This window comes from Sceloporus occidentalis, unplaced genomic scaffold (assembly GCF_023333645.1).
Source record: "Sceloporus occidentalis isolate IW3139 unplaced genomic scaffold, rSceOcc1.0.p SCAF_6, whole genome shotgun sequence".
NCBI classification, from domain to species: Eukaryota; Metazoa; Chordata; class Lepidosauria; order Squamata; family Phrynosomatidae; genus Sceloporus; species Sceloporus occidentalis.
In genome coordinates, this window is record NW_028316986.1 from 28,133,110 (window position 1) to 28,158,829 (window position 25,720).

Sequence of the window (25,720 nt, forward strand, 5' to 3'; positions counted from 1 at the left end):
TCTGACGTCTCACAAAACTACATTTCCCAGAATTTCCTAGCACTAAGCCAGTGCTAGGAAAGTTAAAGTGGTCTCAACTCAGCAACAAGTCCAAAACTAAATATCTAACTTTAATTCTATTTATAGATCATGTATAACTTATACATATGCATTTGATGTCACCCAAAGTAGCAAAAGGGAAACATGATGTTTTCCATGGAACTAAAATCTTTCTAATAAAATCATTAATGAGGTAATTTTTTGCCAAATAGTAACTCAATTTATAATAGCTAGGTTTTGAACTGCCACCTATTTATTATTCCCCATATGGGCCATCTACGCCCAACCTCTGACATTCAGGAATTTACAAGTAAAGCCCTCCTGAAAGATGCCAATCCAACCTCTGTTTAAAGACCTCAAAAGATATAGAGTTCACTCTCCAAGTGAGTCCATTCAATTGTTGAACAGCTCTTACTGTGAAGTTCATGAACTATGTCCCCTTTTTCTATTTTACCTTTCAATTTGTCTTTGAATAATACCATTTGTCCAGAAAAAAAGGAAATTACAATTTTAAAAATTTAAGAATTATTATTACTAAAAGCTGCTGCTGCTGCTTACTAGCAAAATGGGGACAGAAGTGTTTTTGTTTTCAAGAATTTCTATGTACGTCAGCATTTAAGTTTTGTGGGGGGAAATTGTGCAAATATGATATCAGTATCATAAGCAGGATAGTTTTTCCCCTCTCAGTGTTCCAGCAAATTAACATTTAACTAAGATACAGATATTATTTCAGTTACATAAAGCTTGATAATGACCTCTATTATTGTACGGGTTTTGTTCATTGTAATTCTAGCAAATTATTTGCTTGGTATTTTCCAGAAAGTAAAGGACTATGGAAATATTTGCTGGCACAATATATGATGTTTACAATTGCACAGTGAATGATCTTCCTTATGAGTCAATGACTTCCCGTCTCTTGTTCAAATCCTCAAGGGAAAAATAAATGAGTTCATCACTTTGGCTTGCCTAAGTGTTCTGATTCAACATTGTGAACCTACGCACATTTTTCCTCCTGTGTTCTTTTTTCTTTTTTAAAGTGAAGAATTTTTATTAACTAGTAGTGCATCCTATGGATATATATATATATATATATATATATATATATATATATAAAATGAGAAAGTATATATTGAGTATACTGGGATGGTATCACTGCCTTGCACTTTTTTAAATAAAGGTCTTCATTTTCATATTTTACTTTCAAGACATAGTGTTATATGGTATATTAACACTTTACATAAACGTATTAACTGACTGGATAAAGTGCATGCCCTATGGTACCAAATGGAAAAAAAGCAGATTTGGATATGAAGGTATAGCACAGAAATAGAAAATATAACATAGAAGATATAACATAGAAACGGAAGTGGAGCCATCAGTGACTCTATAATGAAGGTTTCCACACATGTGAAAGTGAAAATTTAGTCCTACTTAAATTGCAGGAAAAACACACAATGACTTCAGTGAGGTCAGGGTTTTGCCCAAAATATTTTCCCATCACAGTGTGCAAGCAAACATAAAACAGGAGAAACTTTGTTACTTTTCATATTAGTAGCTTTCTTTTCCCCATTTAGAAGCAAATGTGTTCTTTAAACTAGTCATATTTTTAGTTTTTAAGGGGGGAAACTGTGGAAAGGCCACTACCGGCAAGCCAGCTGAGGGCAAAAGACAAGAAAGTGTAATGCATCCCTGAAAGGTGGTGATTTCTTAGAATTATAATTTAATACCACTAATGTTCAATACAAAGATATCATGGATTTATTCACACGGCTGGCTCAAGTCTCATTCTGAAGAGAAAAACAAGACATAAATCTAATAAATAAACAGATATTTTAGGTGCAAATGCCACTGACTATGAAGTTCCTTATCACTATTATCTGACCAATGAGACATATACATGGAAAATACTGAAGCCAAGAAAGGGAGAGTGCCATTACCTACTTTCAGAACAATTTCTACCTAGATACCACAGTTAACAAAGCCTCTGACAAAGGAGCTACTTTTTACAAAATATTTTATGCCCACCCACTATGTTTTTCCCTCCTTGTACTATGTTTAGCTAAAAGGTGTTTTTAAGTAGCATTTGAACTAAGTGGATACTTAAGAGATTCTACGTATGGTTGTAAAAGCTGGAACATAGACTTTCAGCGTTGGTTTGCAGCAGCATGTCTGCAGTAAACAATACAGTGGTCTTTCACTGGGGTTAGGGGTGAAGGACTCCCGTGAATGTGGAAAAACTCAAATAAAAAACACTATTCTTTTTACCTAAGGGAACACCTCTCTAGGAATCTCCAGGTCCTCCAGTGCAACTCTTACAGTCAATGTCTGTCAGAAGGTTACCATAGATTCATACTGGAGGACCTACAGATGCCTAGAAAAGTGTTTTCTCTAAAACCTTGTAGTACAACTCTATGGTCAACTTCTGGAAGAGCTGCGCTGGAGAACCTAGGGATTCCTAAAGAGAACATATCAATCAAAAGTGCAAATAATCAAAGCCGCAAAAGTCAAAGCTGCAAATTTGGAGGGCTAACTATACAACAAAGCTTTCACTGGAAAAGAAATGGGATTGTACCACTCTTTTATCTGTACCTATGTGCGCCTGCCTATCATAGGCAAGGTAAACAGTAGCTGCCTCCACAATCTCTTACTGAGAGTGTGTGAACAGCAAAACAGAGAGAAAAGGAGAAAGCAGATAAACCTGCCTCATGAGCTGCCCCTATGATGCTAAAAAAGGCATAGATTTATAAATCTGCCTTGTTGTTATTGTGTGCCTTCAAGTCTTTTCCTACTTACAGCAACCCTAAGGTGAAATTATCACAGGTTTTTCTTGGAAAGATTTATTCGGGAGTTTGGCCTTGTCGTCCTCTGAGGCTGAGAGAGTGTGAGTTGCCCAAGGTCACCCAGTGGGTTTCTGTGGCAAAGCAGGGATCTGAACTCTGTTCTCTATAGTCATAGTCCAATGCTCAAACCACTACACCACACTGTCTCTACCAAAATGGAAATCGTAAGAAAAATGGAAGCTGGTAAAAGAAAAAGTAATCTCTGGACAAATTTTGTAATGTGTATTCAAGTGGTCTTTGGAAGACTACAGGTTTACTTGTACCTGACTTTTCCATTTCACATGTGCATATTGTTAGTTTTGCATAAAATGTCTGCTGAAACATGTTGAGCTTTTATTCATTTTTATGGTTCAGAAACCTATCCCTATTCTTTCCATGTTATTCCTGCTTCTGGTACCAATTTTTCTGTTAAAGAATTAATGCTCAGAAATATTTCTACTTCATTAATTGAAGTACACAGTGTGTACCAGTACTAGGTAGATGGCTTGTGGCATTTTATAAACTCATATCTATTATCTATTAGAGAGCAATCTATTCTCCTGATTTGAGCAGTATGCCATTTTATTCCCTGCATTGAGCTCCTTTATAGCTCCTAGCATTCTAGGCTTGTTCCTTATCACAAGGCAAAATGTCACTGATCATATTCCAAGCTCAACAGTTTTGAATTCTGGAAGTCTGGCTAACATAAGAAGAAGAAGACTCTCAGATGCAGATTTTCAGGGTGTAGAGAAGAGGACGTTAGGAACTTCTTGTATGCTGATGGCAGATTTATAAAAAAATGTCTTGAAGGTCAGAAGTATGAAGCCTTAGAACTGCACTGCAATACCAAATACTATAGTCTTGCAAACTCTTTTCTAGAACAGGACATTATTTATTTATTCATAGATTTATATCCCATCTTTCTCCCAAAAAGGGATTCAAGGTGGCTTATGATAATTTACAGCATAAATAACTAATGGAGGAAGAGAAAACTGAGCACATGCAAAGCATCTTTCCTTTGACACAACAAGTTCTCATGTTCTGATAACAGGGAGCGAGCATTTCCAAGAATGACTGTATGGCTTTGAATTAGATCTGAATCCTTGCTTTTCTTGTTGCTAACTGCTATCAAGTTGACTTCAACTTATGGCAATCCCATGAATGAGAGACCTCCAAGTTTTCCTATCCTCAACAGCCCTGATCAGGTTCTTGATTGAGTCTATCCATCTGGAATGTAGTCTTTCTTTTCCTACTGCCTTGTCATTTCTTGTCTTATGTTTTCCACTGAGTCACATCTTCTCATTATACAGCCAAAGTTCAACTGTCTCAGTTGAGAATTCAACGATAATAATAATAATAAGTTTTATTTATATTGTCCCACCTCTCCCAATGGATCGAGGCGGGATTACAACAGAATTATACAAACACAATGATACTAATAACAGTTATGTAAAATCACAATATAAAACATATCTCATCTAAAAACCATAGCCATATTATTCTGGAATATCAGTATGCAAAGGGATCTTGTAGCACCTTTGAGAAATAAATTGTCGCATAAGCTTCCGTAAACTGGGTTTTCCTCCTCAGAGATTCACTCCATGCATCTGAGGAAGTAGAGCAAGTCTACAAAAGTTTATACTACATCTTATTTTGCACAGTAAAGGCCCATACAGAGAGGCCAAAAGAAAGCTGCTTTGGGTCACTTTGGAGATATGCTATTTGAATGACACACATCTTAAGAGGCCAGAAGCTGCGCCAAAGCCATGATCCAGTCCTAAGGACTGGAGTGCAGCTTTGGCACAGCTTATGGCCTCTTAATATGTGTGTCATTTAAACAGCATATCTCCAAAGTGACCCAAAGCAGCTTTCTTTTGGCCTGTCTGTTTGGGCCCTCAATTTAGTCATCTTGGCTCTTAGAAGAGCTCAGGCTTGATTTGCTCTAAGATCCATGTATTGGTCTTTTTAGCAGTCTCCAGTATCCGCAGAATTCTTCTCCAACATCACGATTTCCTTTATATCAGCCTTCTCCACTTTCCAGCTTTTACAACCATACATAGAAATGGGGAATATGATGGCATAGACAATCCTAACTTTAGTATTCAAAGATATATTTTGACAGTTCAGGATCTTGTCTAGTTCCTTCACAGCTGCCCTTCCAAGTCCTAGCCTTTTTCTGATTTCTTTGGGGTTATTCAGACAGTGGAAATAATCCTGGTAGAATATGGGTTGAATCTTTATTGTTCACATGCATTTTGAATGCACCTGAGTAAGTTTGGGAGGGGGGCTGCAAAACCCCACTTAAAACTGAGAAAATCGATCTCAGGTCTGCCACCACCACCCCCCCCCCCCCCCCCCAGTTCTCTTAAAAGATTTGCATTGTCAGCTGTGTGAATAACTGATGCCGAGAGGCCTAGGATAAACTGGAATAAAATTCTGCATGCCTGGAACATTTTCTGAATACATCTGCATCATCAACTCCATCTTTATTCGTAGTACTGACATCTGTGAACAACAGAAAATCCAGAAATCCACACAGATGTGGTTCTGATTTTAAAATAATAGTGTGAACAACAAAACCAGAAAGTGTGAGTGAGATTACTCGCATTGTCACGCTAAAAAACCCCAACAACCTCTGAACAACCCCTTTGGTCCAAAACACACTGCAGAACTAATCCAGTTTGACACTGCTTTAACTGACCTGGCTCCATGCTAAGTAATTCTAGGAACTGTAATTTTATGAGAAATTTAGCCTTCCCTGTCAGAGAGCTCAGGTGCACCATAAACTACAATTCCCAGGATTCCCTAGCACTGAGCCAGGGGAGCTAAAACAGTCTCAAACTGGATTATTACTGCAGTATATTTTGGACCTTTGTCTTCTAAACTCTGACACTTCGGCAGGATACAGACCGCCCAAAAACGGCGGTCTGCCGCCTCCTCCATTTCTGCCCATGGGAAGCCTCAGCTGCCAAACGGTGAGGCTTCCCACCAGCGGAAAAAGAACCCTCAAAAAGCGGGTTCTTTTTGCGTCGCACTTGCAACGCCCGAGTGCGCAAATGGTACACTCGTGATGTCACAAGCGCGACGAGACTTGTGGACGCTATGCATCCATCGTGTCAAAATGGTGATGCCCGTGTAGACAGAGCGCCGCCATTTTGACATACTGAGTACGTACTAGGGTTAGGGAGCATCTGAAAAGGATTCACATACTCAGTGCGTGCTTTTTGGCCCATCTGGACAGGGCCTTCGTATGCTCCATCTTTATACCTGTTTGTTTTTATCCATCTCTGAATACCTTGTACAACTTAAAACCATATCACTGTACAAAGTGGCATACAGGCAACCCATCTTGGCTACATCTACACTGCAGAATGAATGCAGTTTGACACTGCTTTAACTTCCATGGTTAAATGCTATGGAATTTTGGGATTAGTGAGATATTTAACCTTTTATGTCACAACAAATCTCAGGATAGTCTAGGATGGAGCCATGATAATTATAGCAGTGTCAAACTGCATGCATTCTGATGCATGGAAGCAGCCCTCATCTCACCATCCACTTTTCCACAGGTGTCTTTTAAGTAAGTTTCAGAGAAAGAGAGAAATGTTTTGATGTCTCTTCTCCCAAATCACAGAGATCTCAGTACTTGTATCAAAAGAAATATATGGGAAAGGGCAGACTCACACTATTTTGCAGAGTATAAGTGGCATAATGGTTTAGTGTTGGATTCTGGAGACCAGAGTTCGATTCCCCGCTCAGCCATGACTTTGAGTGGATCACAGTCTCTCAGTCTCAGGGGAAGGCAACAGCAAACTTTCTCTGAACAAATCTTGCCAAGAAAACCCCCATGATAGGCTCACCTTAAAGTCACCATTGCTTTCCCCTGAGGCTGAGAGCACGTAACTTGTGCATGACAGGGTTGCCTTAGGGTCACCATGAAACCCAGGGGGTATAGTGGTTCGAGTGTTGGACTACAAGTCTGGAGACCAGGGTTCGAATCCCGGCTCAGCCATGGAAACCCACTGGGTGAGCTTGGGTGAGTCACACACTCTCAGCCTCAGGGGAAGGCAATGGAAAGCCCCCTCTGAAGAAATCTGTACAAGAAAACTCCATGACAGGTTCACCATAAGTCAGAAACGAATTGAAGGCACACAACAACAACATAAGTGATGCAGTGGTTCATGTGTTGGACTACGACTATGGAGACCTGGGTCTGAATCCTATTCAGCCATGGAAACCCACTGTGTGACCTTAGGGCTGCCATAAGTTGGAAATGATGTGAAGGCGCACAACAACTACATAAGTGGCGTTTGAGTGCTGGACTATGGAGGTCAGGGTTCGATTCCCAGCTCGGCCATGGAAACCCACTGGGTGACCTTGAGGAAGTCACACTCTCTCAGCCTCAGAGGATGGCAAGAGCAAAATAAAAAAACAAACCTCTGAAGAAACTTGCCAATAATTCCCTATGATAAAATTCACCTGAGGGTCTCCATAAGTTGGGAAGGACTTCAAGGAGCACACAACAACAACAACTACAGTGGAGCCTCGGGTTACGAAAATAATCCGTTCCGCGGCCGCTTTCGTAACCCGAACGGCTTTCGCAAGCCGAATCCCCATAGCCGCTAATGGGGAAAAGCCGCGATTTGGTGTAAAATCGCGGCGAAAAGCACCAAAAGTTTTTTCGGGACCCGAAAAAACGTTCGTAACCCGGATCAATAATTTCCAATTGGATTTTTTCGGGTCCCGAAAAATTCGTAACCCGGGTATTTCGTATCCCGAGGTTCCACTGTACAATGACACAGTGGTGCCGTGCATCAACAAAGTCTCAGCCCTCAGCTAACTGCATTTTGTAATTTCTATCAGCATATACATTTATATATCAGCATATATATATATATATTCTATATTTCTATATCAGCATATATATATATATATATAAGCATTCCTTTATTTATACAGTATATGTATTTATTCCTATATATATTTATTTCTATACTTATATATCAGCAGTTTTATATATATATATATATATATGCATTTACATATTTATATACCAGCATTTCTATATTTATATATATTTATTTATTTCTATACTTATAGATCAGCATTTCTATATTTATGTATTTATGTTTATATATCAGCATCTCTATATATTTATATATTTACATATCAGCATTTCTATGTTTATATATCATCATTTCTATATTTCTATATATATATATATATCAGCAATTCTATATTTATATTTATTTATTTATTAGCATGTATATATTTATATAACAACATATATATATATATAAACATTTCTATATTTATTTCTTTATTTGTTAGCATTTATCTATTATATATCAGCATTTCTATAGATATAGATATAGATCAGTTTTTCTATATTTATATATCAGCATTTCTATATTCATACATATATTTATTTCTATACTTCTAGGTCAGAATTTCTATATATACATATAGATAGATCAGCATGTCTATAAACATATATATATTTATTTATATATTTATGGATCACATTTCTATATTGATATCTCAGCATTTATACATAAATATATGTGTGTGTGTGTATATATATATATATATCTCAGCATTTCTATATGTATATCTATCTATCTATATATATATACATACACACACAAACACATATATTTATGTATAAATGCTGAGATATCAATATAGAAATGTGATCCATAAATAAATAAATATATATATATATATATATATATATATATATATATATATATCAGCATGTCTATATCTATATCTACATATATGCATCAGCATTTGTATATTTATATATCAACACACACACACATATCTCAGCCTTTCTATCAGCGACGAGGTGAGCAGCCCCTTGGCGGTGTCCAGGCACCCAGCTCCATTCTGGGAGGACGAAGGGAGGGAAGCCAACAAAAGCAACCATAACAACACCCACAACCACGCAGAGCCCCCTCCTCGACTCTCCTTCCTAGCTTGTGTGCCCCATTTCCCTCTCCCTTCGCCCTTCTCCTTCGGGGGCCAAGGAGGCCCCTGAGGCCACGAAAGGAGCAGCAGCAGAGAACGGGGGACGCAAAAGGGTCCCTGAGATGGGGGCAAGAGAAGGAGGAGGAAAAGTGAGGGACAAACCTGAGGCGGGAGGAGGATAGTCTTCTTGGGCCGCCGGAGGAGTCCCCGACTCAGGAGGAGGCTTCCCTGCTGGGCGGCTGAGAGCAGCAGCAGCAGCAGCAGCCATTCAGCCTCCGCTGAGGCAGAGCAGGCCTTAATGGAGGCCCCCGCCTCTCCTTCCAGCCTCTGCCCCGCAAAAAGGGGGTGGTTTCCCCTGGCCTTGGGAAAGGAGCAGAGGAGGATTATACATCATCATCATCATCATCATCATCATCATCATCATCATCATCATCATCATCATCATCATCATCATCATCATCATCTATTTACAGAGCAAGGGTCAAATAAAACAAAAGAAGAATAAGAATAATAAAAAACTGCCAAAAGGAGCACAGTCTAAAACAACAACACTAAAATATCTATAAAGTAATACTAACTATTATGTCCCTCTCCACATTTGCGGCTTTGATAATTCGCGGATTCAATTATTCACGGATTTTAATATATATATATATATATATATATATATATATAATAAGGTGTTGCACTGGAGGAGGACCTAGAGATTCCTAGAGAGAGAATATATATATATATATATATATATATATATATATATTCTCTCTCTAGGAATCTCTAGGTCCTCCTCCAGTGCAACACCTTATTATATATATATATAATAAAATCCGTGAATAATTGAATCCGCGAATTATCAAAGCCGCAAATGTGGAGAGGGACATAAAAAACATTTGCACTGGAAGACCTAGAGATTCCTAGAGAGTGTGTGTGTGTGTGTGTGTGTGTATATATATATATATATATATATATATATATATAATCAAACCCACGAATAATCAAAGCCACAGATATCAAAGCCGCAAATGTGGAGAGGGATGAGCATAGTTAGTATCATTTTAGCGACTCCTAGGCATTTGTAGCTCCTCGGGCACAATTCTGTGGTCAGTGTCTGTCGGACGTTGGCCAAAGATTTGGGCTGGAAGACCTAGAGATTCCCAGAGAGGTGTCCTCTCAGGTAAAAAACACAGTGTTTTTGTTATTTGCGTTTTTTCCATATCCGCAGGGGTCTTGTGCCCCTAACCCTAGCCAATATGGAGGGACAAGTGTAGTATACAATAAAGACAACGGAGGGGGTGACTGAAGCAGAGAAGTGGCAGTCCTCCCTTCTCTGGAGGCAGAGTTGTGCTTTTTATTTATTTTTATAGAAAATGTACAGTCAGCCTTCCTTATCCACAGATATTCAGAAAAAGCATAAATCCCAAACAGCAACCAACCTTTCCCATTTTTATAGAAGGTGCACCATTTTGTTATGCCATTGGACTGAATGAGACTTGAGCCTCCACACATTTTGTTATCCAGGGTTATCCAGACTTGGGCCCTGTGCAGCAGACCATCAGTTTGGGCCAGGTTGGGGATGGAGTTGGGGCATAGCTTCTACACAGCGCACACCCCGGCTCCACTCCCAGGGTGACATGGCATCACAGGGCTCCTCTGGCACTGCGTCCGAAGGAGCACTGTAAAGCCACTTTTTGTGACTATTTTGCACCCTGGAAAGGCCAGATTGGGGCTGTGGGGTGCAGTTGTTGCGGCCCTGATCTGGCTGTAAAAAGGGCAGCTGGAGGCCGCCCCTTCGGGGCTGTCTGCACAGTCGCTTGCTATACTTTTTCAGAGATTCACTCCATGCATCTGAAGAAGTAGAGCAAGTCTACAAAAGTTTGTTTGTTTGTTGTTGTTGTTAACTGCCCTTGAGTCGATCTTGACTGTGGATGAGAATCTGCAAGACCCTCTGTCCTCCACTGCTCTACTTAATTCCTGCTGTCCCATAAAACCCATGACCTCCTTAACAGAGTCTATCCATCTGGCATGTGGCCTTCCTCTCTTTCTTCTTCCCTTCACCTTTCCCAGCATTCTTGTCTTTTTCCAATGAGTTCTTCCTTCTCATGAAGTGTCTGAAGTATGATAGCCTCTGTTTTTTCATCTTGGGTTCCAGGGATGTTTCCGGCTTGATCTATTCTAGGACCTTTTGTTTCTCCTTTTGGCTGTCTTTTGGATCCTCAGCACTCTTCTCCAGCACCACAACTCACATGAATGCCTTTTCTTCCTATCTTCTTTCTTAACTGTCCAGCTCTCACATCCATACATGGTAATAGGGAATACAATGGCTTGCATGATTCTAACTTTTGTGCTCAGTTGTATATCTTCGCATTTTAGAATCTTTTCTAGTTCTTTCATAGCCACTCTCCCCATTCTTAATCTTCTGATTTCCTGACTGCAGTCCCCATTTCTATCAATGTTTGATCCCAGGTATGGGAATTCTTTTACTATTTCTATTTCTTCATTGTCTAGGCTGAACTGTGAAGGTCCTTGATGGTCATTACATATTTTTGTTTCTTTGGGCCCATTCCCACTGGCGGCATGACCCGCATTTGATCTTGGGTCCGCCACGGGGAAAACCCTATGGGTCTCCCTCTCCACAGCCACCCTTGGATCGCTGCATCCTCCTCCTCCTTCCCTCCCTCTCTCCCTCCTCCCTATTTTCACTCCTCCTCCTCCTCCTTCTGTGTCCAAGCCTGCTTTTTCTTGTAATATGTTCTACATATAAGTTGAACAGGTAGGATGATAAGACGCGGCCTTGTCTGACCCCTTTGCCAACTGGGAATCATTCTGTTTCTCTGTGTCCTGTTCTGACAGTAGCCTCTTGTCCTGAGTACAGATTTCTCATCAGGACTATCAGATGTGTTGGCACTCCCATGTCTTTAAGGGCATTCCATAGCCTTTCATGATCTGTGGATCTTATCACACTAGCAAAATCCTGCTGAGAAATAGGATTTAAAGTAGATTTAAATTAGAAAAAAAACCACAAATGCAGGAAGTTTATCACACAATGTTCCTGCAAATGTGAAATAATGTGAAGTTAAACCAAAGGCAAAAGGGACAAAAACATCAGCTTTTTACTTTCAGGAAGTTCCGAAGAACAAATGGGTCCTAGAGCAGATCAAGCCAGAAACCTCCCTGGAAGCCAAGACAACCAAACTGAGGCTGTAGTACTTTGGACACATCATGAGAAGGAAGGACTAACTGGAAAAGACAATAATGCTGGGAAAGGTGGAGGGAAGTAGGAAGATAGGTAGGCCACATGCCAGATGGATAGACTCTATTAAGGAGGTCATGTGGTTTATGGGGTTGTGGGAATTAAGCACAGCAGTGGAGGACAGAGGGTGTTGGAGATGTCTTATCCATAGTCGAGATCCACTCGAGGACAGTTAACAGCAACAACAACCAAACTTTTGTAGACTTGCTCTACTTCCTCAGATGCATGGGGTGAATCTCTGAGAAAGTACACCAAGGGGCTGTGCAGACAAAAGAAAAAATCACTTGGAATTGAAATTCCAGAACAGTTATGGGTCTTGCACTTAAATGTCTCGAAGACCTAGCCACGGTTAGTCTTGAAAATCAATATGACAAGGGATCGTGCAGCACCTTTGATAAAAATAATTATCTGAATGATAAAAAAATCAATTGGAATTTAAATTCCAGACCAGTTGTGAGTCTTATACTTATAGCCATGTTCAGATGACAACCCTCCCCCCCCCCCCAAAAAAAAAAAAAAGTGACTGGAAGCCACTCTGAAGCTACCAAAGGCAGCCCGAAGCTGCTGGAAAAAGAGTGGCAAAAATGCTCCTGCTGGCAGCCCGCTTTGAGAGTGAGCCATGCAGTTGCCCCATAGTTGCTAGTAGCTGCTCCCCGCAACAGGTCAGTGGCTGAGCAGAAGCCTTGTCCCTTCAAGCCATGTGTTCAGGGAGAGCCCAGGGCCAAAAGCAGACAAAAGCCCCCAACAAGCCCCCTTAAAGAAAAAAGAATACTGTAAAAGTACCCCTCAAACACAGCTCCCAGCTCACCATCTGCTCTCCATTCTGAGTTGTCCATGACTATTTTGTGGATGCTACTTACTCATTAACTCAAAGTCAAAGTGTTTCAGGTTTGTCTCTAACACACAATGTAAAAAAAAAAAATGGCTGCTGTCCCATTCTTCTACTGTGAAAGGCAAAGTCAGACATAGCTCAATTGAACAACTAAAGATTACAGATGCTTCCTAAGGCCACTGACAGCAGGACAGTTTATCTCTTGCTGTGATTTAGCATCACCAGGCCATCTCAACAGCTATCATAATGCCTGAGAGCACAGAGAAGGGCAAATGGCTATCGTTCATTCATTCTTAGCACATTGGGATCTTACAAGAAGAATGTGTATTTAAAAGTCCCCTGCTTGTGTTATATACCGAAGTAAGTTCATAGGATAGATTGCTTGTAGCAGTTTTTACTTCCAGGAGGAATAACTCAGCTACAATGGTTCTCTTAAATGTGTGTGTGGGAATGTACACATGCACATATATATCTGATAACGTATTATACTTCTGCAGGATAAGTCCAGGGAGGGGGTCAAACTCTATAAGATTCTTGTTGGTCCATTGGTAGTGTATTTGTACTGCAAGAAAGGAAAGAGCTGCGTTTTTTGGTTTTGATTCAAATATCAGAGTAAACTGCATTTTTTGGTTTTGCTTCAAATATCAAAATAATAAAAAGATACTGTACACTTTGTTGCAGAGGTAAGCACCATTGGCTGTTCCACCTTAGGTTGGTTCCATAATAGCAAACACAGATCCCTGACTTAAACCTCATTTTAAAAAGCTGTTTCTCATTATGCTTGGTTTTAAAGGAAAGCTCCTAGCTTTCATTTAAAAAAAAAAATCCAGACCTTGTAGAAGCAGAAACATAAGGCAAAATCTGCAGCTGTATTTTCCCCAAGTCCCCCCTCTTGGGATAAATCCATTCATTCCCTCCTCCCATGAATGAGTGGGAGAATTGTAAATATAAACACATACACATGATGGAAAAAGAAAAGAGAAATCTGTATTTTATTTATCTTTTATTTATGAAAATGTGCAGCCATGAGATCAGTGTGGTGAGGGGCTAGATCAGGTTATTTCGTGCTTTTTAAAAAACTCTTCACTCTTTACTCCAGTGTTATGTCCTCTTTGCTTTTGCTTACCATATTTTCTGGCGTATAAGAAAGACGACCCCCAACTTTTCCAGTTAAAATATAGAGTTTGGGATATACTCGCCGTATAAGACTACCCCTCTTCCAACGCACACCAAATAAATTTTTTAAAAAACATCAGATTTGATTTCAATATGGTAATTTTAATTCAAATGCTTATGGCATGCAAGTACTTAGCAGGAAAACCTGTAGTATACAAAGCCTGCTTGGATTGGTCAGCTCTCCTTGCCTGCCCAGCCCTCCCTGTCTCCAAGACTATCAGAGTGATAGCACAAACACAGCTCTTTTTTCCATACCCCGCGGCCGTTTTTGAGCTCCCCCCCCCCCACCATATGTGGCAACTGCAGATTCTCCAGTCCAGCTTGGAAGTTTCAGCACCTGCCCTATAAGATGACACCCAGCGTATAAGACGACACCCGACTTTTGAGAAGATTTTCCTGGGATAAAAAGTAGTCTTATATGCCAGAAAATACAGTAATTGAATGGAGCATTCATATTCCTTCTCCTTCCCCCCCAATAATTTGTTTGTTCACTCCTGCGAAGAGCTCATCATGCACTCCCTCTCCCCCAATCCCTCTCCCATACATACATTGCAGATTTCCATATGAGTAAGCAAGAGAAGAATGGGGGCATTCGGGAGTGGGACAGTACCATATTTATTGAATATTGAATTCTGGAGAGAGCTCTGTGAATTAAACATATGCAGGGATGCCTAATCCTTCCTTCTAGATTGCTTAGCTTGAGACAAGCCTGTCTAGATGAGGAAGGAATGGGACATCTCTGCTCTGCCAGCATCTAGGCCACACTGATCATGTTGGAAGAGTGGCTGTCTACTGCCACCTCCTGCTCAAAAGCTTTACAACTCTGAGTAGATTCCCTGAGGTCTGATCACCTCGAGCTGCAAATCTGGTGCCTTCAGGAGCTCATAAAGAGTTCCCTAACTTGTCCAATGCACACATCCCCTCCATAGAAGAGAGGGAAAGATGTTTAGTCCATCTGGAGAAGATGCTAAAAGCCTTTCTGCAGACCTCTCAGAAAGATTTCAGTGCCAAATTCAGGAAAGTGGACACCATGCCTTTGTAAAGCAGCGTTTGGATGGTCAAATCCCACCATCACCACAGACAATATGACCAAATGTAGCCCATAGTTAGAGGCCCTCAGGCTCTCCCTTCTTTCCATTCTTGGAAGGAAGCATGCTAGACTATAGGATAATGATGTCTGGCCACCACTGGCAGAGTTTCTGTGGTCCAAAATATACTGCAGAAATAATCCAGTTTGAGACTGCTTTAACTGCCCTGGGTCAATGCTAGGGAATCCTGGGAACTGTAGTTTATTATGGCACCAGAGCTCACAGACAGAGAAGGCTAAATGTGTCACAAAACTACAATTCCCAGAATTTCCTACCACTGAATTAGAGCAGTTGAAACAGTTTCATACTCAGTTATTGCTGCAGCGTGTTTCGGACCCATGTCTTCCAAAGCAGGCAGAATCAGGGCCTTTGACCAAACCTTAGCCATTGTCCCTAAGATGTATGAACAGTACATGAGGAAGTAAGGTATGACAAATCAACTGAAAAAGAAGAAGAAAAGAGGTTCTCATCTTGCCCAGCCAACTGCCCAGCCATTCAAGCATGGTTCAATGACAGCCCAAATTGTTTGCCAAATGTCATGTTTCTAGAAGCCAAAAGCAATTATTCAATCCCAAAGGCTCCAGAAAAGGCCATTAACACAGCTGTATTAAATAAATAATGATGATGAACAAAGTATAATGATGGTGAACAAAGTAACAGCCGTCATTTCTGTAGTCCTATAAGACAGAGGGAGACGTAAAGCCCTCACATCAGTTAAAGCGGTGCCAAACTGCAGTAATTTTGCAATGCAGATAGGTGATGGCAAACCCCTCTGAATAACTCTTGCCAAGAAAACCCCATCATAGGTTCACTTTAGGGTGCCATTGGTCACACAAACGACTAGAAGGTACACAACAGCAACAACAACAACAACAAAAGATACTGTCCCAATATTACCAAGAAAAACCTATAATAGGGTTGCCATAAGTTTGAAACGACTTGAAGGCGCGCAACAACAGCAGCAACAACAAGGCCTGGCTTATAGAAGCCAAATGTCCCTCCACAGACCCAAAACACACTGTAGAAATAATCCAGTTTGAGACTGCTTTAACTGCCTTGGCTCAATGCTAGGGAATTCTGGGAACTGTAGTTTTGTGAAACATTTAGCCTTCTCTGTCAGAGAGCTCTGGTGCTACAATGAAATACTGTACAAATCCCAGTATTCCCTAGCATTGAGCCAGGGCAGTCAAAGTGGTCTCAAACTGGATTATTTCTGCAGTGTGTTTTAAACCCAAGACGAAAGAGCGGAGTGAGGATACTAAACTCCAAAACACACTGCAGAAATAAACCAGTTTGGGGCAGCTTTAACTGCCCTGGCTTAGTGCTAGGGAATCCTGGGAATTGTAGTTTACTGTGGCACCAGAGCTCTCTCTGACAGGGAAGGCTAATGTCTCACGGAACTACAATTCCCAGAATTCCCTAGCATTGAGCCAGGGCAGGTCTCAAACTGGATTATTTCTGCAGTGTTTTGGATCTAAGGCTACAAAAATGTCTTCTTCCCAAGACAGAACAAAACTAGCCAGGGAGGACATTGTCTCCCCTTAATGAACAGCTTTTGGGCCTCCACATAAACTTTGGACTCCAACTCCCAGAAGCCTCTGCCAGCTCGCCCAATGGCGGAGGTTTCTGGGAGTTGTAGTCTGGGAAAAACACAACCCTGGTCTGCAAATGGTGGAGAGCGTGTCTGGGCGGCAGAAGGGGCGTCCCTGAGTCTCTGGCCTCCCTTTTCGCAGCAAGAAGCGGCATTTGCCGGCAGGCGAGGAAGGAAAGGCCTTTGGGGCCTACCTTGCGGGGTAAGCCAGGTTTTGGGGAAAGAAATTGGGGGGCTGGTGGCAAGTTGAGCCTCCCTTAGACTCATTCTGGTTTATGCGTCCAAAATACACTGCAGAAATAATCCAGTTTGAGACCGCTTTAACTGCCCTGGCTTAATGCTAGGGAATCCTGGGAACTGTAGTTTTGTGAGACATTCTAGATCAGAGAGAGAGAGAGAGAGAGAGAGAGAGAGAGGGAGCTCTGGTGCCACAATAAACTACAAATCCCAGTATTCCCTAGCACTGAGCCAAGGCAGTTAAAGCGATCTCAGACTGGATTATTTCTGCAATGTGTCTTGGACCATGGCGACTCTAAGGTGAAGCTGTCCTGGGGTTTTCTTGGCTCATTTCTCGAGAGGGGGATTGCCGTGGCTGAGCAGGGATTCGAACCCTGGTCTCCAGAGTTGCAACCCAGCACTCAGACCATGACTGGAGCCGCATTCCCACTTACAAAGAAATCGCATTGTGAACCGAATCAACGGATCAGTTTGGCAGCGGAGTGTCGGTTCACGCTACATTTGCCCCGATCGCATTTTCTTGCTGCAAAATAAAATGAAGTAAACCACTTGTGGTTCGCATTCACAAATGAATCAGTTCAAAACGGACCCATTCCAGCCGGCCAAAGGGCAAATTTAAATCGGTTCCGATCCACATGTGGTTCACACTTGCGCGGAATCGATTGAAAAAATAATGCAGAAAAAAAAACAGCGTCAAAAAGACGTGGATTAAATGGGTCTAGCGCATGGCCGCCTTCCAGTCGCTTCAGCAATTTGGTTCAAATGCGAACCAGGGTCATTTAAGACGATTCAAACCGATTTGCAATCCAGTTTAAAAGGTAATGGGAATGAGGCCTGGCGCTCTCACCAGTTACAAAATGGGAGGTTTTGCCAGGCTGTGTTGCTCCTAATGCCACCCTCTTCTCCTTCCTTTTGTGGCAAACTGGGATGCATTTTTAGCCTTTGAGGGTAAAGGGCATTGAGGTGTCCCTTTTTCTCCATGGCTACCTTTAAAGACCAGGAACCATATCCTGCAGCTGGGCCATGTAGCAACAGTACAGTACAGTACAGTACAGTAACACCCAAAATCCACAAAACAGTGATGCATTTATTGGGACAACCCAAATGCACAATATGGATGATGATGATGATGATGATGATGATGATGATTATTATTATTATTTATATCCCACCCTTCTCCCAAGGCTGGGACTCAGGGGCAGCTGAAGACATTAAAAAACACCACACAGTTAAAAACAGTATGTTAAAACAGGATGTTAAAATGGAGCCCTGGGGGCGCAGTGGTTAAATGCCTATACTGCAGCCATTCACTCAAGACCACAAGGTTGCGAGTTCAAGACCAGCAAAAGGGCCCAAGCTCGACTCAGGCTTGCATCCTTCCGAGGTCGCTAAAATGAGTACCCAGACTGTTGGGGGCAAATTAGCTTACTTGCTAATTAGCTTACTTGCTGTTCACCGCTATGATCTTTGGAATAGCGGTATATAAATAAAACAAATTATTATTATTATTAATTAAAATAGTATGTTAAAATAGAATTAAATTTCTACAATAATTGAAACAAATTCAATGCTAAAATCAAGTTTAAAAAGATTAAAATACATAAGATTACCTACATACATACATAAGATTAAAATATATAATAAAATAACATTAAATATGCTTATTATTATTATTATTAAGCTTTATTTATATAGCACTGTAAATTTACACACATTGTACATACAATTAAAATAGATAGAATAAATCTGCCTATGGCATACATTTTACACAAATAATGAAATAATACATATTAATTAATGTTAACGTTCAATAAAATAGGGCAGGCAACAATTTAAGATAACATCAGATAACAATAATGCAATGCCTGAATGCTTATAATAAATTAAAATAATATAACAACAACCCATCACATACTACTTTTAAAACTTTCTGTTTTAAGCTTTCTATTAAAAAACCCACCAAATAGTGATACCTTTCTTTTGCTGTTCTTGTTGTTGTGCGCCTTCAAGTTGTTACCAACTTGTGGAGACCCTAAGGCAGTGATCCTTAAACTTTGGTCTTCCATGTGTCTTGGGCCCCATATAGGCAGGCCAAAATAAAGCTGCTTCAGGTCACTTTGGAGTTATGCTGTTTAAATGATGTGTGCGTACTAAGAGTCCAGAAGCTGCGCCAAAGCTGCGCTCTAGTCCTTAGGACTGGATCATGGCTTTGGCACAGCTTCCAGACTCTTAGGAGGCATATATCATTTAAACAGCATACCTTCAAGGTGACCCAAAGCAGCTTTATTTTGGCCTGCCTGTATCAGGCCTTGGACTTCAACTACCAGAAGTCCCAGCCAGTTTGGCCAACAGTCAGGAATTCAGGGAACTGAAGTCCAAAACATCTGCAGGATCAAAGTTTGGGAATCACTGCCTTAAGGGGACCTTGTCGTGGGAGTTTCTTGGGAAGATTTATTCAGAGGAGGTTTGCCATTGCCTTCCCTGAGGCTGAGAGAATGTGACTCTCTCAGAACCCTGCTCTCCAGAGTTGTAGTCCAGCACTCAAACCACTAACGCTGGCTCCTACCTTTATGGGGCCTGTCAAAATGCACACAAATACATGTTGGAAGCTTTGAAAGCTTGCAACGTATATCTTTTGCATTTTGGTTTGTCCTATAAAGGGATCACTCTTTTATGGATTTTGAATGTTATTCTAAAGACTAGTGGTTTTCAGTTGCTGGACTTCCACATGGTGTGGACTTCAACCGCTGCAACCCTTGACCATTATCCAACCTGGCTCCAGCTTCTGGGAGCTGAAATCAAGGAAAACCTCAGGTCAAGAAGCAACATTTTCGAACTGCTGTGTTAAGTTCTTTCTTTGGTTGTATGTGTGTGTGTCTTCCAGGTTGCTTGTTGACTTATGGTGATCCTATCAATTTCACAGGGTTTTCTTAGGCAAGGAGTACTCAGAGGTGTTTTTGCCAGTCCCTTCCTCTGAAATGTAGCCGGCTGCCTGCAACACCTGTTATTTATTAGAAATCTCCCATCCAAATACTAACCAGGGTGGACCCTTCCTCGCTTCCGATCAGACAAGAGTGTGATTCCATCAGCGTAGTTAGGCCTCTATGTGTGTGATCTGCCTTCAATTAATTTCTGATTTATGGCAACCCTATCATGGGGTTTTCTTGGCAAGATCTGTTCAGAGGGGCTTTGCCATTGCCTTCCTCTGAGGCTGAGAGAGAGTGGCTTGCCCAAGGTCACCTAGTTGATTTCCATGGCTGGGTGAGGATTTGAACCCTGGTCGCCACCAATCTAGCTGTGATGCTGCTACCTGGATGCATCCTGGGTCAAAGCCTCGCTCAGCCGGCCATTTTTTGAAGTTCGAAGCTTCCAGACTTTGAAAAAGTGAAGGCTGAGCGAGGCTTCGACCCGGGATGCATCCAGGCAGTGGCATTGCAGCTAGATCGGTGGCAATTCAGTTATGATAACATCCGGGGGCATCCTGGATCCATAACTGAAACCAGAAGAAGTACACCGGCTTATTTCCCCATGGGATAAGCTCCAACAGTCGGCAGTCTCCAGGTTTGGAGTTATTAAATGCAGTACCAATTACTTGGAGCAGGAAATGGTCGGTGTTTATTTCTTATATTTTTTCTCCAATCTTTCTGAATGTAGTGCCCAACCTGACTATTTAACAAATACAGTAAATAAGAAGAAATAAAATAACACAAGAACAAACAAAGAAAAAAAACTGCTTTCCAAAATACTGTTGTCACTACTGATTGGCTAGAGAAAAAGGATGCTGGAATAGTCAGATCTTTGGTTCAGTTGAACGGGTTCTTATGATCCAAAACATTCTGTTATCGTTATTTCTTATTTTTCAAGACTTGTTGTGGTACTGAAAGGTGAGAGAAGAGTGTGTGCATTTAGAAGAATCAAATTGTAAAGAAATTTCCTGGAATGAAATCCTCCATGCTGCAGGTGGAGGTGTTTGGGGTTAGACTGCTCCTTTACCCTAAAAATAAACTGCTTTTAAAAAGCTGCATGCCAGTCTAGAGGTTTGTTAGTCTAGGACTTGGGGAGACCAGAGTTCAAATCCCAGAGATGAAATCCCTCAGCAGTGGAAACTGATGGGCAAGTAACACACTATGCCTAAAAGGAAGGCAGTTAGCAAACCTTTGAATAAATCTTGCCCAAAATCTTTGGGTGAGAGAGCTTGTGTTTCTTTGGGTTTATAAAGGTAGACAGGCATAAATACTCTGGAACAAATGTTTTGTAAAACACAATGTTGAACTGAACAGGTTTTACTTTTAAATTGTGCATTTGTAACAGGGTTGGTAATAAGTGTCATTGTATCTTTTTTTTTAGCAGGCAGTTCTTTAATCTATTAAAATGGTTTTAAAGAAGAAGAAAGAAGATCAGGTTGCTGCCTTTGTTCTTGATCACCAGAAGCTTGAAAGACTTCACTGTAAGTATAATTAAGTTGTTTAATTTGTCTCGCTAGACATAATGATTTTTAAAATGTATCCCCTTAATGATCTCTTTTAAGCTAAAAAAAACCCCTCAGCTTTTTTATGTACAGTTGTTTATGACCTCTTCACATCCTGTTTTGAAATAAAAGTTTCTGCACTGATGATCAAATTATAGAGAGGCATTCCAAAATGTTTGATTTTTGTATAATTTTTCTTAAAGGATTACCAAGGATGTCTTTGAAACATTTTTCTAACTTTCTGGCTTTATGTAGAAAGTAAGCTGTCTCTTTGGAGCTGTCCAAAGGAGGGCGACAAAAACGGTGAAGGGTCTGGAAACCATGCCCTATGAGGAACGACTTAGGGAGCTGGGGATGTTTAGCCTGGAGAAAAGAAGGTTAAGAGGTGATATGATAGCCCTGTTTAAATATTTGAAGGGATGTCATATTGAGCAGGGAACAAGCTTGTTTTCTTCTGCTCCAGAGAACAGAACCTGGAGCAATGGCTGCAAGCTCCAGGAAAAGAGATTCCACCTCAACATTAGGAGGAACTTCCTGACAGTAAGGGCTGTTCGACAGTGGAATGCACTCCCTCGGAGGGTGATAGTGTTAAGGAAAATGCAACATGGGATATACAGTGAATGAAATAAAACATGTATGTGAGAGTCAGGGTGACTCAGCAGAAGCAATTAGAAGCCACACAGGTGTAAAAGGTAATGGAATTAACAAGTCCTAAATGCCAAGGACAGAAATGTAAAGTGGATAATTGAACACACCTGAGAATTGTTAAGTGGACAAGGTGAAATGATGAAATCATTAATTGTGGGTTGAACCAAGAGAACCAATGAGAGTGGATGTACACGCCCACTGGGTGGAAACAGACAACAGTGGGTGGTATTTTGCAATGACTATAATAATGGCTGTGAATCCCAATGTATTTTGTGGGTAGTAGTAGTGGATAGTAGTGAGGAGTATTGTTGTATTGGATAGTTTTGGAGCTGTATATAGTAGAATAAAGTAGATCTTTTATATAAGACTACTGAGTTGTCTGGTGTCTTGAGTGAAGATACAAGAGCCAGCTGGATCCTGAAGAAGTGTGAAGACTTCTGTGGAAGCAAGAGTGAGAAGGCTTGGAGAGTTTGTCAGGGTCTTCAGCCTATTCTCTGTAACTCTGCTGCTTTAGAGCAAAGCTTTAACCACTGGCCAAAACTGGTCAGCGCCGGTGCGTAACAAGGTGGTGAGTTTGAGCCAGAGGTGAAGAGCTACAACTCCCATCATCCCTGACAGATAGAGTCTCCTTCATTGGATGTCTTTAAACAGAGGCTGGATGGCCATCTGTCAGGGATGCTTTGATTTGGATTTTCTGCATGGCAGGGGGTTGGACTGGATGGGCCTAGTGGTCTCTTCCAATTCTACGATTCTACGATTCTATGATTCTATGATTTTGAAGACTTGTATCTTGTACCTACTGTAGGCAAACAAGAATGGGTCTGTGCTGTAAAGAAGTGATACAGTCTATGGTCATTGGGAAATCAATGTTGATATAATGGATTATAATGACCATAGGCTGTATTCTACCACCTTCTTTTGAGAGCCATTTCCTCAGTATAGCAGGAGTTGTGGGGCGGTAGTATCTGATAATTTTCCTTATTATATGCACCCCAAGGTGCTTTGGAACATTGGGTGACTTTCCAGGCTGTGGCGTACCAAGAATTAGCAAAAATGGCTCTCTCTGCCTTCCATTTGCAGAAGCTGTTGCATCTAGAATCCCAATACATCTGCTAGATGTAACTCATTGGTTTCAGAATGGAGTCATGTGCCTATGTAGCATATGAATAATTTGTATGGGGTGGTAGCATCTCATCAAATTTACTTCCTTCACCTCATCCTTACATCTACAGTGTAATCTGCCATCTCAGGTTGTAACTACTAGGAACCTCTTGTGAGAGATTTGGGTCCCATGCCAGAGAAAGGGAGGATATAAATAAAACCAGTACTTAATACAGTATATAAGTATCTATATACTACTGTATAAATGAGAGGTTCTCTTCTTTCAATGGAAGAGTGACACCCAAACTGCTCAGTGTGCTTTGAGAACTCTTGTGGAATAGTTATAGTTATATATGTATGCTGCCTTTACAGTAATCTTAACTTTTTCTCTGCCTGTTTTTCTTTTCTGTGAACTCAAGTTCCAGTTTTTCAAGTTTGGATAACTTCATTGGAGCTCCCGTGCAGGCCTGATTTTTAACTGGAACTAAGATGTCAGTTCCAAAACACAGCTTGCCTTGTGTGCTTGTAGTACTGTAATTGCACAGAAATGAGAATTTTCGCAAGTGCATTCTCTCTTGTCACAGAAGTGGGAGCGAAATGCCTTCTCAAATTCTTTATCTTATTAAAGACACAAGAGTCATCATTCTTGTTCTGTCTGGCAACTCTGTTGATGTTTGGATCAAGCAAATAAAACGTGAGATATGAGAACTCCATATAAACAGACAAAAAGTAAAAGGCTGAAAAGTAAAAGAAGAGCAGAAGCATAAATATAATTAGAAATGCAGTTAGGTTCACACATATGCTCAATACTGTATCACAACTAGAATGTTATGCAGTCAGCCCTTTGTATCTGCAGGAGACCAGTTCTGGACCCTCCCACTGATAAAAAGTGCAGGACCTCAAGTCCCGTTGTTCCCTATTGTGATGCAATATGTGTGCAGCTGCTAGTGCGGCCATGTGCACATGCTTCCATTAAGAACAATGTGGCTTGCTGTCCATAGACGCTCAGATCCACAGATGGCAAACTTGTGGATAATGAGAGCATCCTGTACTCAAAATGCCTGATCCTGATAAAAGATAATAGAAATCTATGTAGAAAAACAAATCAGCTGTTGCACTACAAACAATGTAAAGATATAAAGTTCCTTGATATTCATATCAAGATTTGCCCCAACATGTCTTTTATCAAAGTATGCATTTTGATGATAACATTTTAATTGTATTATAGTACACTTTTCATACATTTTGCATATATTTGTACTTGACTCCATATGCAATAATATTCATGCTTTCGTTCATCTATTACTTTTGTATGGGTATCCCCCAAGTGTGCCACCCATTGGAAATACATATACCATTATCTGCATTACAGTATTTTCTTGCCTGCATAAATTGTGTTAGAAAACTGTATAGCAAAGAACAGGAAGCATCTTCTGTAATTTATGTGTGCTGGTAAAGCATTAAAGGAATTTTTTTCTTTGTGTGTAGCTTTTTCAGATGCTGAAGGCCAAAACCTAGCCTCTGTTTTATTGCACTGCGCACTGTTGACTGATGGCATCCAGCAAATCCATTGTATCAAACAGGTTTGATTGTATTAATCATAATAAAAATAGTAATTGGTAAATACGTCAAGGTCAGAATACTGAAAAGAGTGCCACAGATGCTTCTGCTAATTAAGGTTGAGCTCATAAGGCAGGAATAGCTGAAGCTAAAGTAAAGACAAACAAACATGTTTCAAAAACTGCTCTATACTAAACTTTGTGTACTGCTGTGGTTTCTGTAACTCAGTTCTCTCCATGTTCTCTGATGATTACCTTGTTTTTCTTCCTGCAACTCAGAATGTTCAGATTTTGCTTGCTCAGTTCTTAGTTTACATTACATTGCAACATTTATTTATTTTGTCAGTATTTTAAGTTGCATAAAATGTAATGAATGCAATTTAAAAGACTGCACTCATTTCACTTTGCTATCTGTTGATTTTCTTCAAAATACTGGATTTTTTTTTCTGTGCAGGAGTCCTGTGCTTAGATTCATATGCAAGTTGATTTTGAGTGATTTCCTTGGGAAGTAGTATCAATATAATTCATGAATAGTATGTCAAATTTTTTCCTTTTTATTCATTGCAGTCCATATGCTAATAGAAAACTCAGGTACTCAGTTATGACAGCTATATGACAACCAAAATAGGGCTATTGAGAAACAAGAGGAAGGATATTAACATGCTTGGGGGAATGAAGACTAGACATTCTCAGTGGCATACTGAGTGTCTGGGTGTGAGAAGACAGAAAATTGTAAGAGGAAAGAGAAATGGAATAAAACATCTTTAAAAAAGACATGGCTGGTTGGATCACAGGAGCACCCAAGGGCATTATGTGCCAGATATGTCTCCTATTATAGCCTATTAGTTATATAGTAAACCTAATACTTATGGTAGATATATTTTAAATTCAATTTGTAAGCTTAAGGAGATATATAACTATATGTATTAATTATGCAACTTT

General features: G+C 40.5%; 2 protein-coding genes across 6 annotated transcripts in view; one reads left to right on the top strand and one right to left on the bottom strand.

Annotated features, from left to right (window-relative positions):
* The window catches only part of PLEKHH2 (pleckstrin homology, MyTH4 and FERM domain containing H2), a 101,680-nt gene extending 92,646 nt beyond the window's left edge, over positions 1-9,034 (bottom strand). For 4 of the 5 annotated variants that reach the window (XM_089529177.1, XM_089529178.1, XM_089529176.1 and 1 more), the window contains exon 1: positions 8,994-9,034. The gene's annotated coding sequence lies outside the window, so the exon portion shown is untranslated. Of the gene's footprint in view, positions 1-8,679; positions 8,764-8,993 lie in introns of those variants that run through there. The other variant, XM_089529175.1, reaches the window with a different exon arrangement.
* A 7,835-nt stretch (positions 9,035-16,869) lies between these two features.
* Positions 16,870-25,720, top strand: part of THADA (THADA armadillo repeat containing) — a 203,073-nt gene continuing 194,222 nt past the window's right edge. The window contains exons 1-3 of the mRNA XM_089529183.1: positions 16,870-16,967; positions 21,350-21,449; positions 24,708-24,802. Coding sequence (XP_089385309.1) covers positions 21,374-21,449; positions 24,708-24,802 — 171 coding nt within the window. The 5' untranslated portion in view covers positions 16,870-16,967; positions 21,350-21,373. The remainder of the gene's footprint in view (positions 16,968-21,349; positions 21,450-24,707; positions 24,803-25,720) is intronic.